The following is a 17,265-nucleotide window of genomic DNA, read 5'->3' as shown; positions in this document are numbered from 1 at the left end:
TCCAGACATATGGCAACCCATGTCGGCAGGGTCGTTTTTGCCAATTTCCATAAAAATAGCCCAAAAATGTCTTCTTTTTTTTTGCGATTTTGCCATAAAAGCTCAACAACTTTGCCCCAAAAAAATGTTCAGATTTTTACTTTTTGAAATACGGCAACCCTCCCCTAAGAGCACCCATCTTAACACCAAAGGAAGGTCAGCATAAGGAGGACAGTCTAGGAAGCTTGGCAGTTCCTCTCTGTCTACCCTTTCTCATGTAGGTACATCAGCTTACAGCGTAAGTGGAGCTGTACCCTGACACTTCCAGCAGTATTCAACTAAATTTTACTCAGAGTACATCCACTGAAAGTAATAGGCCTCAGTTAGTCATTTTTGTTCATTTCAATGGGTCTACCTTGAGTAGGACTAGCATTGTATTCAACCTATACCTATAAAAATAAAGACCCTTCCCCTCACTAATGAAAGTGATGGTCCAAACTTTTACCACACCTTCAGTAGCCAGTGGGTAAATTATATTCCTTTGGGGTATGAATCCAGCTAGTAGACGGCCAATTGGCCATCCCTTGGATAAAGCATTGCAGAGTTCCGCCCCCCTCAGTGGTTTCCTGTAGGTGAAGTAGAGAGCGATTCTAGACCATATTAGTGATTTTGAGTACAGAACTTGAAGTGAGGGGTAGTTTAAGTTTCCTATTGATTATCTGTGATTATAGGAGAGCAACCTTCTGTTTGAGACATTGATTGATTAGGTCCTTTTTAAGCAAACTGCTTGGACAGTTCCTTGTGTTATCACAGCTGTAGCCCTGGATATATTTTTAAGTTGCAAGTCTGCAGACAGTCTAGCACAAGCAAGACATTTTTATAAATCATTCTAGATGAGTCATATTCACATGTGTAGCATGGGGAAGGTGTACATTGTGTAAAAATATGTGCTGTGTTTAAGTGTGGTATACAGGTGTGGGGAGGGTGGGGTGTGTGTGTGTGGCTGCTTCAAAAGAAGGTGTCAAGACAATATCCTTGAATGTATCTGTAGCGAAAATTCCATCTTTAAAATATTGCCTATAATAATAAAAAATAATAGGTGCATAGAAAAGAAGATTTGCACTCTGTGTGTATGCCATGCACCCAATGCAGTTTAGGGAAATCATTATCAAATTTCTAGCTTTGCACCATGCCCTGTTCAGACTGTTAAAAAATAAATAAATCAGCTTGGGGATGTGGGGTGGGGGCTCATAGCTTTATGTGTTACTATTTGGGCACAGCAAATGCTACCACACCAAGTATAAATAGAAAATAATGTGGCTACTAGGATAGATGGCTGAGTGCTCCCTCCACTGTCGGAAGCAGTGGTTGCTGGGAACCACAGGCGGGGAGGAGAGGGCTGTTGCACTTGTGGGCTTCCCATAGGCATTTGGTTGGTGACTGTGAGAACCAGATGCTGGACTAGATGGGCCACTGGCCTGACCCAGCTGGGTTGATCTTGTGTTCTTAATGTGTTTTTCTAATTCCAGTTGCAGTGAATAATAGCTCAGACACAGAGAGCCTCCCTTCTCCAAGACCAGAAGCCAAAGAGAGCACAGAGAATGGACCCAAACCAGCCCCAGACACCAGAAGCAATGCTGGAGAAGAACCGGCTGTTAAGGTGGAGGAAACCGCTAGCTCCCCAGAAGCAAATCCTGCCACCATCCAAGCAGTGGAGGAGGAGGCCCCTGAACCAACTTGCACTGAAGAGAAGCCACAAGAGGAGCAAACAGTTGATGTGGTGAAAACGGAAGAGGCCGAGGAAAAGCCCAAGAGCCCAGAACCCAGCAGGGGTGAAATAAAAATGGAGAAGGGAGAGGTCTACCAGGAGAAGGACAGTGACCAGGTCACAGAAAACAGCAGCAGCAGTGGCAGCACCAGCACCAGTGTTGTGACAGGGGCTGAGGGAGCACCCAAAGCAGAAAAGAAGGAGAACCACAAAGCTGGGAAGGGAGCAAATCCTGACAGCGACTCCAGTGCCACGTGCAGTGCCGATGAGATGGACGAGCAGGATGCTGGTGACAAAAGCAAGTGAGTGAGCTTCCCCAGCCACTCTGGGCGGCTTCCAAAAGAATTTTAAAATACTATGATACATCAAACATTAAAAGCTTCCCTAAACAGGTTGAGGGGAGGGATTGCTTTTACACAGTCCTGAGGACTCAAGTCCCAGTCACCCAGCAGTGAGAGACAGTATCTGGATCTAGGAGTGAGAGTTGTGTTTGTTGCCAAAGAAATATGACTTCCTGTACGCTAGCAGAACAGCCTGCAAATTTCTCTTAGCGGCCTGTGGATGGGCACCATTCCTGTAACCAGCAGCTTAAAAGTCGCTGACTTATTGCACTGCTATCCTCAGTGGGGTTTTGCACTTGCTTAATGATTTGTGGCGCCTTGGCTCTTCGAGCCTCGCATTGCCAGTGACAGTAATGGAAAGGGCAACTTTATGGCCCTGGTGCTTATACTGTTCAGGATCGATGCCCATTGTCAGGGGTTAAAGAAGGTCATGTGATGCAGTATGGTCACATCTCATGCCAGTGGCCTGTTCTTGATTAGGACAAGTGTCTGCTTTCGCTGGGTGACAGGTGATTTGTGGTTTAGTGCATAGCCTCGGTCAATTTCATTAAATGCCTCTTGGATCCATACTCCCATACAGCCATTCATCAAGTGAGGGTTGGGCACTTGCAGGAACAAACAAGAGCCTTTGGTTCATTGGGGGCACAAATTGTTCCTTAGGGTGGAAGCAGGCCAGATGTGTGTGCGCGCGCACCCCCCCCCCCAAACAGTAATGAAGTAGCCGTATTTAAACATGAGTGAAGGTTACTGGCTCTGATTCTTAGGCATCTGCTTAAAGTTCTGGTTCCCAAACACACAGGGAATCTTGGCTTTCATCTAAATGAGACAGTAAGCTTGCAGACAATGATTTATAGATTTGCTGCTGAGACAGATACTTTGAAAATGAATTAAATAAGTCAAATATGCTATAGCTACCTTAGAGTTATGGGAGGCCGTCATTCTCCCTTTGCCCAATTATAGGTGCTCACAGTGTGTTCAGTCTGCATTTGGCGTCCAGCGAATGGCTTATGCAGGAGAGCCCCTCCCCTTTAGTCAGGCTACCCATAGTTTCTGGAGGAGGTCCAATGCAGTGTATTGGTTAATCCAGAAAAGTTTCTTTAATCACGCTGATCCTTCGATCCCCAGCCATTGTGATTGCATCACTCCCAGGGCACCTCAGACCTGATGTCTTGCCCTCACCCTGGCTGTAGGATTCTGTGCTTGCACCTGAGCCCTTGCAGTGGTCACCCCATAGTCAGTCCAGCAGGCCCATCTTCCTGCTGGAGATTAAAAAGCCCTGCTCTTTTGTTTATCTCTTAACTTAGAAGCTTTCTTGCCCACCATTGTGGGGTGTTTACAACAGTAAAATATTTAATTATAAAAAGAAATACAATTACATAAAACAAAACAGAATAAATGTAAAAGTAAGTTCAAAACGTTCCATATATCAAAAATTAAAATTAAAATTAAAATTAAAAATTCTCATACAAAACAATACAAAGTTTAAAAAACCATACATAAACAGCTTTAAAATAGATGTAGACTCGGATCCAATATCTCCATTTAAAAGACTTGTTGGAAGAGGAGAGTCTTCAGTAGGCACCAAAAAAGACAACAGAGATGACTAATACCTTAATGGGAAAGGATGAGAATGTAGGTGCCACTGCACTGAAGCCTGATTCTTGTATTGTGTGGAACTGTCCTGGCTCCCTCCCAGCACAGAGAGACAGAAGCTCTTCCTTGTAAGTAAGTAGGATATATTTATTCAGGCAAATAACAGGACAGGCTCGGCAGCAAACACAGTACTCAGGAATCACAATTCAGGAGTTCTGCAGCAGAGCAAGGAGCTGAGAACTGGAAGGGAGCAATGAAGATGTCCCAACAAGTTTTCCTGCCCCTCCCAGCACCTTTCATGGACAAGATGTTGTGTGTTCACTCAGGTGACCTTCTCGCCCGATGGGAATATCAGAATTGCAGGTGTGCACTCTGTTGGAAGGGGGTGGGTCTGCTTCCATCTGCGGAGGTGGCACCTGGTCCTAGGCGACAAGGCTACACTCTCCCTGTTTAGGCTCCTGTGTAGTCACAGCCGCCTCCTGTTCAGCCTCTCCTCTTCTCAGCTGTCCAAAGTGCTCCCCAGCCTCCACTGTGGCTCCCTGTTCCTCAGGAAGGTCAGAGAGGAGAGCTGGCACCCCTGCACCCCCTTCCAAAATGACCAAAATCTGATTGGAGATGGGAATCCAACCCAGATTCTCCCCATTCAGCCTTTGCCCCCGTTTCTTCCTCCTCCTCCTGTGTCAGTCTGCCAACCCGTGCCTGATCCTGACTAATGACGGCAATGGATCATAGAAACACAGCATTGTAGAGCTGGAGGGGACCACAAGGGTCATCTAGCCCAACCCCCTGCAATGCAAGATGCTTTTGCCCAACGGGCTCAAACCCACAACCATGAGATTAAGAGTTTCCTGCTCTACTGACTGAGCTATTCCAGGCTCCTCATACGATGATATCTCTGAACAAGGTTCCGTTAACCCTTTCCCCCTGACAGTGTCTGGCTGGATGAGGGCCAGCCAAATGCCTTTGACGAGTCCATAGGCAAGAAATGCAGGCAGCTGCATTCCTCCCTTGTTTCTCCTCTGCACCTGGTGGTCTCTGCAGCCTCTGCACATGGGAGGTACTCTATGACCAGTAGAGGGGGCATTTAAACAGGGGCTGGGTGGCCTGCAAGATCCATTCCAAACGTTAAGTTTTTGCAGACCAACTGTGGGAAACCTCTTGATACTTGGCCAAGCCTACCTGGCATCATATACCATAAGGGGTATGGGGCAGATGAAAATAAGGCTCGTGGCTGAAACCGGGTTTTGCAGGTACCACCAACCAGCCAATTGGTGGCACCTGTAAGCCTTTTGCAAGGGCTGCCAGGATCTCCAGAGCAAAGCACCCACAATCAGCTGTCCGTTGCATTCAGCTACACGGTTTTACTTCAAACCGCAGGTGCAAAGGAGCATGGGTCACCTGCCATCATTGTGTCAGGTGGTTGCTACTGGCTGCCTGTCAGAGTTGGCCTGGGGGTGTTGGTGTTGGAGGAGGAAGTAAGGCTCCTGCCCTATCCTGATGCTCAGCTGGGTGGCAGGATGGGCCCAGGCACCACCATTCACTGTGCCTCTCAGCAATTTAGGAGAAGGGCCTGCAGCCAGATAAAAAGGCCCGCACAGGCAGTGAATTGCCAGCATGCACATTTTAGCAGCGGAAAGCTACATTGTGGGTAAGCCCCGAGGAGAGCAGTGAGATGAAGCACAGTTCATAGAAGTGGTGCTCAGGGAGTACTTCGCTGGCTGCCCTCCATCACTCTGCCGCTCTTGCCAGCTATTGCCAAGCCAAAGCAAAGGTAATAACAGCTTTTAGCTCTTTCCGTTGTGTTTTTTTAAAAAACCTAGTCCCCCAAGATAATTATCTTTACATATATATTTTATAAAGACTTCTGGCAGTGCTAGGAATAAAAGTTCAGCTGTAGGTCATGCTAAATATAAATGAATGCAGAAGGCCAGCCTGTAGAGACATAAGTTAACTGTTGTCAGTTCATTGCTAAGAGAGAGGTAAGGTTGTTAATGTCAGGTGACCAGAGAATGTTCTAAGGTGCCAAGCAGAAACCTTATCCTATTTGCTTAGTAGTTTAAAACTTCCTGGGACAACATTTGATGATTGAACCTGTTGCCCTTCCAACCTGTTACCTAACAGACTAGGACTCTGACTACCCTGCCCCATAAATGTCCAAACCCTGGTATCCCCTGGCACTAATGCGCCACTCCAAGGGCTGCCCTCAGGAGCCAGGATCTCAGCCTAAGGAGGTAAAACACATTTATCCAAGTGCTTACCCAAGCAGGGTTCGAGGTGCAGCATAGTCTCAAAAAAGCCAGGGTCAAACACAGAGGGTCCCAAACATGATCCAAAAGTAAGGTTGGGAAACAATCCGCCTTCAGTATCAAAAGAAGTGCAAGCAGCGAGGAGGACAGGAATGGAATCAGGATCAAGGAGCCACAGACCTCTCTTGTTTCCAGCTCAACAGGGAGACCTTACATACTCTGGCCTCCTAGACCATGCCTGAACCCCAACTGCTGGTTGTAAAGAAGTTCCAGGGATTGCTTACTGACACGTAGGCCCCTTGGTCGGGATCCATGGATCCATTCTACGTCCTTGCTCTTCAGTCTGGGCCTGGTCTCCTGGCATCTGCTTTCTAAATAATAACAAATAAAATAAACTAAACTGAGGAAGCAAGACTGAGAACTGGGTGTTCTGAAAGAAACCCTGAGGAACCTTTTGTCAAGCCTTTGTTGCCCTTGTGGCAGCAGCTGGAAAGTTCTGATATGCTCCTCAGTGATTTTTAAAAATTTGGTGTTTTTTTAAAGCTCAATTTCTGGTCAGTTATCCCAAAGTAAAGGGAACAAAATACACAGACGAGCACGCCCCTTTTTGCCAAAGCCAGTGAGTTTTGCTATTTAAGATGTCTTAGTTTAATGCACTGGGCTGCTTTTTCTTACCCAAGTGTCGCAAGATGGAGTAGCGAGTCAGAGCCAGTGATGTTAAACTGTTAACAGTTTTTAGCCAGGAGCAAACATAATTATTAAGCAAAGCTCCCAGAGGCAGGTAGCCTAAATCTCTTGAAATATAGGTGAAAGCCAGTAAGCGCAGATGTTGTAAGACTCACACTGGGGTGAGCAAATGTGTAAACAAATCCAGGACTGAAGCAAGTAAAGTAGCAATATCCGGATGAGCAACGTTATGTGGGCTTTTTCTGCTCTGTTACCTTTGGCTTATCTCTTTTTCACCAATTGTCTTCATTCAGGTGCTATTGGCTAGTATCCATGAGGTAGTTTTGCCTCTTATGAACATTCTACCATAGAGCATGGGTAGGCAACCTAAGGCCCGGGGGCCGGATCTGGCCCAATGGCCTTCTAAATCCGGCCTGCGTGTTTGTACATGAGTAGAATGTGTGCTTTCATTTAAAATGCATCTCTGGGTAATTTGTGGGGCATAGGAATTTGTTCATTCCCCCCCCCCCCAAAAAAAAAATAGTCCGGCCCCCCCACAAGACCTGAGAGACAGTGGACCAGCCCCCTGCTGAAAAAGTTTGCTGACCCTTGCTCTAGAGTGACCACAAAAAAGAAACTAGGCTATGCAGATCTAGAGGAAGCTTGATTTTTAGTGGCCAGGCCCCAGCCTCTTATTACAATGTCAGCCCTCTTTTATTACTCGCATGTAAGTGAATGCTGCCATTCACTCCTGGGTCAGGGGCAGGGAAAGTGCTGCAGTGAGGATGGATAATGTGGCAGCCACTGAGGGGGATTTCCCACCACACAAACATAAAGAGATCCACATGAGATGAAGGACCCTACCTGTTGTCATGCCAGGCATTTTGCTAGTATCTCAAAATTTTGTTATGAGGTAGATAGTACAAAGTCGGGACGCGGGTGGCGCTGTGGGTAAAAGCCTCAGCGCCTAGGGCTTGCCGATCGAAAGGTCAGCGGTTCGAATCCCCGCGGTGGGGTGCGCTCCCACTGCTCGGTCCCAGCGCCTGCCAACCTAGCAGTTCGAAAGCACCCCCGGGTGCAAGTAGATAAATAGGGACCACTTACCAGCGGGAAGGTAAACGGCGTTCCGTGTGCTGCGCTGGCTCGCCAGATGCAGCTTGTCACGCTGGCCACGTGACCCGGAAGTGTCTGCGGACAGCGCTGGCCCCCGGCCTCTTGAGTGAGATGGGCGCACAACCCCAGAGTCTGTCAAGACTGGCCCGTACGGGCAGGGGTACCTTTACCTTTACCTAGATAGTACAAAGGGTTTCCAACTGCATATCTGTGAGGCTTGTCTCTGGCAAGCAGTTGCACCATAGTGGAGCGAGTTGTTGAGCTTATTTGGCTGCTGATCATATAAAAGAACTCATCTGGTCTCTCCCTCTCCCTCTCTCTCACACACAACATGTGTGCGTACACACACATACACAGATACACACTCCCCATCATAAAACACCTTCTTGACTTTCAGACTCTCTGTGTCCTTGAACTCTGTGCTCTTCCGCTCTAGTTAATCCAGATGTGGTCATTCCTCCCCTTCTCCCTGTTTCCTCTCCCGCCTCCTCTCTCCGTAACCAGATCCTTATCTCTCTCTTGCAGAGCATGTCACTAACTGAGAACAGAATTCAAACTTGCTGATTAACTATTGGCTCCCTTTTGCCTCAGCTCTCCTTTAGGCTTGCAGCACGAAAGGCAAGCTTGGCCTAGTCCCGATTTTTTGTTGGAAAGCTGTTTGCCTTAGCTTCTGCTCCAGTTCTGATAGATCACTGTACAGTGGTGCCCCGCAAGACGAATGCCTCGCAAGACGGAAAACCCGCTAGACGAAAGGGTTTTCCGTTTCTGAGCTGCTTCGCAAAACGATTTTCCCTATGGGCTTGCTTCGCAAGACGAAAATGTCTTGCGAGTCTTGCGATTCCCCCCCCCCCCGCTTTCCCCCCTTTTTCAAAGCCGCTAAGCCGCTAATAGCCTTTTAGCAGCTTAGCTGCTAATCCTTTAATAGCCGCTAAACCGCTAATAGCGCTAAGCCGCTAATAGGGTTGCTTCGCAAGACAAAAAAACCGCTAGACGAAGAGAATCGCGGAACGGATTCTTTTCGTCTTGCGAGGCACCACTGTATTTGGGAAGGTTTTTTTTCCTCTGCAGGTGGCTTCTGAGCAGGGAAGGTCATCTGCTGCAATTCTGTTCCGATTGGAGGACACATACTGCTACCACATCCCTGAAAGGTGGCTATTCTGGTCAAATCCACACCATACAGTAAAAGAATATGACTTCCCCAAAAGAATCTTGGGAACTGTAGTTTGGGAGTTGCAGCTCTGCACAGGTAAGCTACAGATCCTAGGAGTCTCTGGAAGAAGCCAAATGCTTACATTGTGTGGTGTGGATGTGACCCCAGCCTCTGCTTTAAAACCTCTTCAAAGGAAGAGCCTGATGCTTTTGGAGACAAGTCCGTCCCACTGTTGTACAACTTCATACTGTCAGGACATTCTTCTTCATGTTTAGTCGAAACTCTTTTTCTTAGAATTTGAACCTGCGCCTCCATGGACAGCTGTGAGTCCAAAATGACTCCCAGGCTGCGCACCTGGTCCTTCAGGGGCACAGTTACCCCATTCAGGACCAGGGAGTCCTCCACACCTGCCTGCCCCCTGTCCCCCCAAAACAGTACTTCTGTCTTGTCAGGATTCTCCCTCAATCTGTTAGCCGCCATCCATCCTCCAACCGCCTCCAGGCACTCACACAGGACATTCACCGCCTTCACTGGTTCTAATTTAAAAGAGAGGTAGAGCTGCATGTTATCTGCATACTGATGAACACCCAGCCCAAACCCCCTGATGATCTCTCCTAGCGGCTTCATATAGATCAGGGGTCAGCAAACTTTTCAGCAGGGGGCCAGTCCACTGTCCCTCAGACCTTGTGGGGGCCTGGACTATATTTTTTTGAGGGGGGGGGAGAGAACAAATTCCTATGCCACACAAATAACCCAGAAGTGCATTTTAAATAAAAGCACACTTTCTACTCATGTAAAAACATGCTGATTCCCGGGCCATCCAAGGGTTGGATTTAGAAGGTGATTGGGCCGGATCCGGCCCCCGGGCCTTAGTTTGCCTACCCATGATATAGATAGAAAGCATGGGGGAGAGGATGGAAGGCACCCCTGAGGCACCCCATAAGTTAGAGCCCAGGGTTCTGAACACTCATCCCCCAACACCACTTTCTGGACATGGCCCAGGAGGAAGGAGTGGAACCACTGTATAACATATTGTACAGTACTGTACATATTTGAAGATGGCTTTGATATACGTGTGCCCCTTTATCATCAGTCCTCAGGACTAAACAGGACTAAACATTCCCAACGCCTTCAGGCTTTCCTCAAGGACTTTGTCTCCAGGTTGCCTGATGGCTGCTCCGAAACTGATGACAGAGGCTCTTACCTGATAGGGAGGAAGAGCTCTTGAGGCAGCACTGGAGGTACAGACTCAGCAGCACAGACTCACAGTAGCCTTTACACACAGACGAGGTGATGGGAAAGGTGAGACCAATCAAGCTGGAGGCAACAGGCCAGCCTTGCAGAGTCCTAGATCAGGGCAAGGAGTTTAGAACTGCGTGGAACCAACAGAGTTGTCCCAATTCCCACAAGCCAAGCTTTGAGAGGTGGGGCAAGGCAAGCTTGCTTGCAAGACCCTTGTGCCTTGCGAGACTGCTGAGCCTGCAGCCGCTCACTGTGTCAGGGGTGATGGTCTGTTCCTGGCAACAAGAGTACCACCCTCCCCTTCTGACCTTGGTTCTTCCAGCCCTCATGGTTGATTGACACCTTCCCTGGATTCCACTGCCGTGCTCCTCTTCCTTGGGATGGAAGAGGCGAGGTGGGAGTCCTGCTTACCCATACAGAGCAGTTATATCCTGGAAAAGGGTATCAGCCTCTTCCTTTACTCAGAGTGAGGTATGGGCAGGTGATAGAATCATAGAATTGTAGAGTTGGAAGCAACCACGAGCGTCCTCTAGTCCAACCCACAGCAATGCAAGAATCCTGTCCACAGTCATCCCTGGGTGAGCTCAAACCACCAGCCTTCTGGCTAACAGTCAGACACACTGACTCATTGTGCCACCTGCTCTGAAGAACTGGGTAGGTAAGCGATGGCACCAGCACAGCTGCATCTGGGCACAGGGGCTGGCAAGGCAAGCAAGTGGCCCTTTTTGCTGCCACATTGTACTGCTGCCTCATGTTTAGCTTGTGGTCTACTGACACGTCTACTGCTGTTCTTCCTACCTAAATGCAAAAATTTACATTTAATCTCTGCTGGCATTCATTTTGTTCATTTTGGCCAAGTTCTCTGTTCTGTCAGTATCATCTTGGATCCTGTTTCTGTTGGCTTAAGATATCAGCAACTCAGTAACTCCTCTGCTCCTCTAGTCAGTCATTTCTAGAGCAGCTTTGCAGCATCAGGCCCGGGACAGAACCATGGGGCACCACATGTTCAGGTTGACAAGAAGCTGCTGGTAAGTACTTTTTAGGTGCAGTCAATCAGCCAGCTGCAAATCCACCGAACTGTACCAATATCTAGCTTGCATTTTACCAGCTTCCCAACAGAAATATCACAATGTGCACATGGACACCTGGAAGGTGGTTGGCAGATGGAGGTGGAGCAGGTGCAGAAGGCTGCTCTTGGGATTGGTCTAGATCAGGGGTAGCCAGTGTAATGCCTCCAGGTGTCTTTGGACTCTGGCTCCCTTAATCCTCAGCCATCATGACCAACGGTCAGGGGTGAGACGAATTGTTATACAGAATCATGTACAGAGATACAGATTATCCATCTCTGATCCCTGAACTGATTGCTTGCTTTGAAAACAGACTGTGGGGTGCATCTGTAGGGTCACGGTTTCCCTATCCCTGGCATAGGATTCCTGACATAACAGTAGCCGTTCTTAACTGCAGTGCTTTGTGTTTCCACGTAGGCTGATCTCTTCCCGGCCCAGCCTCCTCAACGCAACTAATGACACCCGGCTCAGCTCCTCGCCTCAGAAGCCGCTGGACTTGAAACAGCTGAAGCAAAGAGCTGCTGCCATCCCGCCCATTGTGAGTAGTGGCTCCCAAACCAGCTCCAGCACCTTCCTCAAAACATTTTGCTCCCGCTGTGTTTAAACCCAGGGATTTGAGGAGAGGGTGTGCTTGGTAGGAATAATTTGCATGGACCATTCAGCTCCCCCAAGTGACAATGAGTTAGCCCCAAGGCTGAAGGGCACCTGCCGTTTGCTGTGCTTTTAGTCAGGCAATCAGCAGGTTTTATCACACAGTTCAGAGCTGGGGAACCTCAGGCCGAGGAGCTGGCTCTGACCCTCCAAGTCTCTCCGTTCTGGCTCTTGAACGCTTATTTTTCAATGTAAGACATTTATATACAGTCGTACCTTGGGTTACATACGCTTCAGGTTACAGACTCCGCTAACCCAGAAATAGTGCTTCAGGTTAAGAACTTTGCTTCAGGATGAGAACAGAAATCGCGCAGCAGCAGCAGGAGGCCCCATTAGCTAAAGTGGTGCTTCAGGTTAAGAACAGTTTCAGGTTAAGAACAGGCCTCTGGAACAAATTAAGTACTTAACCTGAGGTACCACTGTATAGCTTAATCATTCCTATTTCTAAGTGGCATACATAAAATCAAACCACAGAAAATAGGACAATAAAAAATAAATATTTTTCATAGAACCAAATACTACCTCAAAATGTTTGCTGGAACAAGAAAGTCCTAGTCATGTACCTGAAGTTCAGCAAAAAGGATGCCCGTCTCATCTCAGTTTGGCTCATTCCATAGGCTTCAGCCCGCTACAGTTAATGCACATCTCCTAGCAGTTACGAGACGTGCATCTGAGCCACGGGGGACCACTAGCAGAGACTACCCCAGAGATAGCAGGGATCAGGTTGGGATATAAGGGACCAGGAGGTCCTTGATATCCTGGACCCAAGTTGTTTACAAGGGCATTGGAAATTAATATGAGACTCTTGAACTTACAGTAACTCAGTAGCATATGGCACCCAATGCAAGCTTTTAAACAGTGATGTTCTGTGCTGGTGGTAGTCTGCCCCTACCAACAGTGCAGTTACAGCATTTTGCACCAGCTGAATCAGGCACACACAGATGCAGAAATCAAGTCTTGCAGGGTGCCGATCTTTCCCTGCCCCAGCCCTTCACTTAACTATGCCAATGCCTCTTGTTTGACGAGATGGGGAGAGACAAGTGTAGTTCTAAACCTCTGACATTTGCATGGCTGGAATGTCGCCCGCTGTAGAAAGGTAAGAGTCATATTCATTGCCCTGGCCACTTTTGCCTCTGGCCCTGCTCACCCCAGCATGTGGCTCCCAGAGGGAAATGAGGCCCTTGGTTTAAAAATGATTCCCATGTTGTTCCAGTTTCTCTTTCCTGTTCCCCAGAAGGAGGGAAAAGTCAGGGGCTCAGTGAGGATGAACTGGCTTTTTAAAACCTCTCTGCAGAAGTGTGGCATTCATTCATACCCCATGGAGTGTGCATGCATGTGTGTGTTTGTACACACCAGCTGCAAATGGCATGATTCATCCACTTTTTCCCTTCTTCCCTTCCCTGCAGATTTCAGAAGGTTTACAGGAGGGAGTGCTGCAGAGCGGAAGCCTGAAGTCTCAGGTGCCTCATCACGCTTTGGCCCTTTACCAGCAGCAAATCACCATGGTCCACGAATCTGCCCACGAGGACTCTGCACAGAGTAAGCAGCTGCAGCTGCAGCAAGCTGAAAAGGAGCCCCCGCTGAGCAGCAGTCCCAGGGCCCAGAGCAGGAGCCCAGCTGTGGTTGATAAAGAAGGTGTGTGGGTGTTTGGGGTCCGGGGAGGCAGTGGTCACAGAAGTGCAGGGGAGGGTGGAGATTAGCCCCCCATGCCAACCTCATGGGCTCTTTGGAAGCTTTCTCTGCCTCCCTTTTTCTCTGTCTCTCTCTCCACAGAGTCAGGCAGGCATGGCTAATTAGAGGGAACATCGTGTCTCGCTCTGCCCTGATCAAATGCCAAGAGGCGGGAGATCCCTCTTATTAATGTCCCCGGCTGTTGCGTTTGGAAGCGGGGCAAGGAGACCTGGAGCAGGGCCAGGGCTGTGGGGTGAGCTACTCCCCACTGCCTTCAGAAGGCTTTTAGCGTTCAGCTGGAGACATTATTTCTTGGAGAATCAATGCTAATGCCCTGACTGGAAGGGCAAGGCTTCCTGTAAAAGATTCTCTGCTGCATTCACGGTGGAAATGGCTAGGGCACCTAATGGGCAGTTTGTAGCTTTCTTCCCTTCTCTGTGCCTCCCTGGTATTGATTGGCAAAACACTTGAGGAGGCACTGCCATTGGTCACCTCATAATGCATGTCTAAGAATCCTTCCGCTGCTGGGTGGCTCCCTTCTGTGCTAAGAGAGAGTGGAGCTTACTGGGCCTCTGCCTTTTTGCATACGGACATTGCCTTATACTGAGTCAGACCATTGCTGCCTCTAGATCAGCATTGCCTACACTGACCGGCAGCAGCTCTCCAAGATCTCCAATTCTGTTTGGAGATGCCAAGGATTGAACCTTCTGCATTCAAAGTGGATGTTCCACCCCTGAGCTATGATATATTATCTTTAGGGACACAATCATGTTGGGGGGGGGGGGAATGTGAGTAGCAGAGGAAGTCCTTGTCAGTAGGCACTCCATCCTGCCATGTGAAGTGTTTACTTATGAGAAGATTCGCCAGCAGGGAGGCCTCCAGCTTGCACATGAAGCTGCCCTATACTGAGTTGGACCGCTTGCCAGTCTGCCACTTTCCAAGGCTGATTTATTTAAATAATTTTTTATCCAGTTCTGCAGTAAGAAAAATAAAACTAATAAAACTTAGTCACAAGGTGGAAAGAGACAGAAGAGCCAAAAACTGCTGGTCTCTGAGCCTCAGCAGTGGAGTTGGCCCAGCCCCCCTCGGCTGAGAAATCTCAAGCAAAAGTCTTTGCATGCCCTTTAAAGTGGAGGTGCTGAGGTTTGCAGCTGAGTCCTCCTCCACGCAGGCCAGGTGCTCTTCTTGCTGAACCTGCTTCTGCAGGGAGATGGGCCGCATTCCTTGGGGTGTCTAACTGGGACGGAGTGTAGCTCCCTGGCAGAGCTTCTGCTTTGCATGCAGAAGGTCCCAGGTTCAATTACCAGCATCTCCAGGTAGGGCAGGGAGAGAACCCACCTGAAGCCCTGGAGAAGTCAGTGTAAACAATGCTGAGCCAGCTGGACTAACGGTCTGGCTGGGTCTTGGTTGGCCATGTTTCCTAGGTCTGTTGAGACATAATATCTGGGGAAGTGAGACCCATTTTAAATGAAGAACTTTCAACACAAGAAAACTCAGGAAAGGAGCACTAACAGGGGACTCCACCCAAGATGTCATGCAAACTGCACTTACTTACCTGGTGCAAACACATTCTACTAGCCAGGACTTTCTCACCCTGCTCATGTCCTTGACCCTTACCTGGTGCTGTTCCTTGCATTTGACCTCAACCAGTATGTCATTAGTTCTTTTATCCCTCTAGTAGAATTGAAGAGTTGGAAGAGACTCTGATTGTCATCTAGACCAATCCCCTGGAATGCAGGAATCTCAACTGATTCCAGATAATGCAGGGACAGACAGATGCGATGAGACACAAAAGCAAGACAAATGCCATATACTAAATCAGCAAGTGCAGTCCTGTTTAGTTTTACATGGTCTCTCCCCCCGCCAATTTTCTTGTTCTCATTCCCTTCTTAAAGAATTTAGAATACCCTTTTTCTGGCGGGGAGGGAATTGCATACGGAGAATGAAGTTCCTTAAACCAGAGCTGTAAGGTAATGAGATGCGTCATCCTTACACAGGAGGGCACATGCTGTCTTGGCAAAGGGACTGTACTTTCAGGCAATGGGAGTTCATTGTTTCATTTCTCCCAGGTTGGATGGGAGGATTTCGCCCCCCAAAAAAGTCAAATATGGTGGCGGGAGGAGGGATCTCTTCCACTCCCACCCATGAAGAACAGAGCCAGCTAAACTGCTTTTTTTTACTGCTCTGGAGGCCCAAACATCCAGAGCGGCTTTGTTGGCCAGGCTTTTAAGAGTGCACCGTCACGACCTGAGTGAGGGGTTCCCTGTCCTGCAGGTCTTTTGGCTGAACCATTGTCAGCTAGGAGCTGCTCTAGCCAAAGCATTTGCACACACACTGCCGCCGCCGCCTCCTCCTCCTCCTCTGGCATGAAGGCCTTTTTCTGGTTTGGCGGACGGGAGCGCTGCCCATTTGGCTCTCATTTCTCCCTCAGATGGTTCCCGTTTTTTTCCTCTCCCTGCGTTTTGCTTTTTGTTTTTGTATGGAGAAGCCAAGCAGAGGAGGCGAGAGCAAGGGGTTGGAGGGGAGGGAAGAGGAAGAGTGTGCGAATGTGGGGTTGTTGCCTTTTTCTTTCCTTTTCTCTTGGCAGCTTTGGAGCTAGCAATATGTTTCCTATTGATTTAGCCACCCTTTTTAGCTTGGCCTTTTGAGGGCCAGTTGAAAGCCAAGAGCATGCATTTGGATGACGGATAGTATAAACGATGTCTCTCTTGCTCCAATTTCCAGGGCCTTGATAAACGGTAATAGTAACTCTCTTTCTGGGGATAAGAGCTGCTCTATCAAAAAGACCCTGAGTTATAGCCCCCCTTTAATATAGGTTGCAGCATGGCAGGAGGAGGTCAAAATAAAGCATTCGTACTTTAGACTTCAAAGCGTTTCCACCCTCAGCTGGGGGTGGAATAGCTTTCCAGATATGCGCAGCACACGTCTTTCCTTTGCATGAGGCTGAAGATCCATTGCAAATAACGTATGTTGGATGTTGCAGCCAGTGGACTTATACCAGGATCCAGCACTTTTTCTGGGCCTCTGCCGTTTCCCATTAGGAATTTCCCTTGCCATTTCCACCTATTGCGCCAGACACTCAGTGATAGAAATAAAAGCACATGTTGTCCCAGCTCCCGCACAGGCTTCCCGACTTCCGCTGCTTTGGGAGAAACAGCAGCAGCACTCTATGCCGAGCGATCTAAAGCTCAGTAGCTGAGCTGGCTCTTAGGGGGAAAAAGGAGGCTGGCCTACCTTGAGTCAGCCCAGCCTGCCATCTTGCTCAGCATTGTCTAGACCAGCCTTTCTCAACCTTGGATCCACAGCTGTCGTTGGACTACAACTTCCACCATCCCTTGTGAGAAGGGCCAGCCGTCAGGGATGATGGGAATTGTAGTCCAACATCAGCTGGGGACCCAAGGTTGGAAAGGCAGGTCTACTCCCGGGTTTCAGGAAGGGAATATTCCCAGCCCGACCTGCAGATGCTCTGCCACTGAGCTACAGCCCTTCTCACGGAAGAGGTTCCAGGTTCAGCTCCCAACATCTCCATCTGAAAGAATCTTGGGCTGCAAGGCTGGGAAGGAGAGGTCTCTGCCTGAGAACATGGAGCAGCCTTTGTCAACCTGCTGCCCTTCAGACGTTGTCTGACTCCAACTCCCATCATCCCTGGGGGCACCCTATTGGAGAAGGCTGCCCTGGAGAGCCACTTCCAATATGTTCTGGGCTAAGTGGACCAGTGGTCTGACATAGACTCCTCCAGACAACCCGTTCATTAAGCCTTCATCCTAATTTGCTTGCA

General features: G+C 48.6%; 1 protein-coding gene across 18 annotated transcripts in view; it reads left to right on the top strand.

Moving 5' to 3' along the window:
* NCOR2 (nuclear receptor corepressor 2) overlaps positions 1-17,265 on the top strand; it is a 355,660-nt gene that overhangs the window by 279,110 nt on the left and 59,285 nt on the right. For 17 of the 18 annotated variants that reach the window (XM_028709377.2, XM_028709372.2, XM_028709364.2 and 14 more), the window contains 3 exons: positions 1,509-2,049; positions 11,583-11,703; positions 13,223-13,451. In XM_028709377.2, coding sequence (XP_028565210.2) covers positions 1,509-2,049; positions 11,583-11,703; positions 13,223-13,451 — 891 coding nt within the window. The remainder of the gene's footprint in view (positions 1-1,508; positions 2,050-11,582; positions 11,704-13,222; positions 13,452-17,265) is intronic. The other variant, XM_077920869.1, reaches the window with a different exon arrangement.

This window comes from Podarcis muralis, chromosome 16 (genome assembly GCF_964188315.1).
Source record: "Podarcis muralis chromosome 16, rPodMur119.hap1.1, whole genome shotgun sequence".
Lineage (NCBI taxonomy): Eukaryota > Metazoa > Chordata > Lepidosauria > Squamata > Lacertidae > Podarcis > Podarcis muralis.
This window is presented reverse-complemented; position numbering and strand designations above follow the sequence as displayed.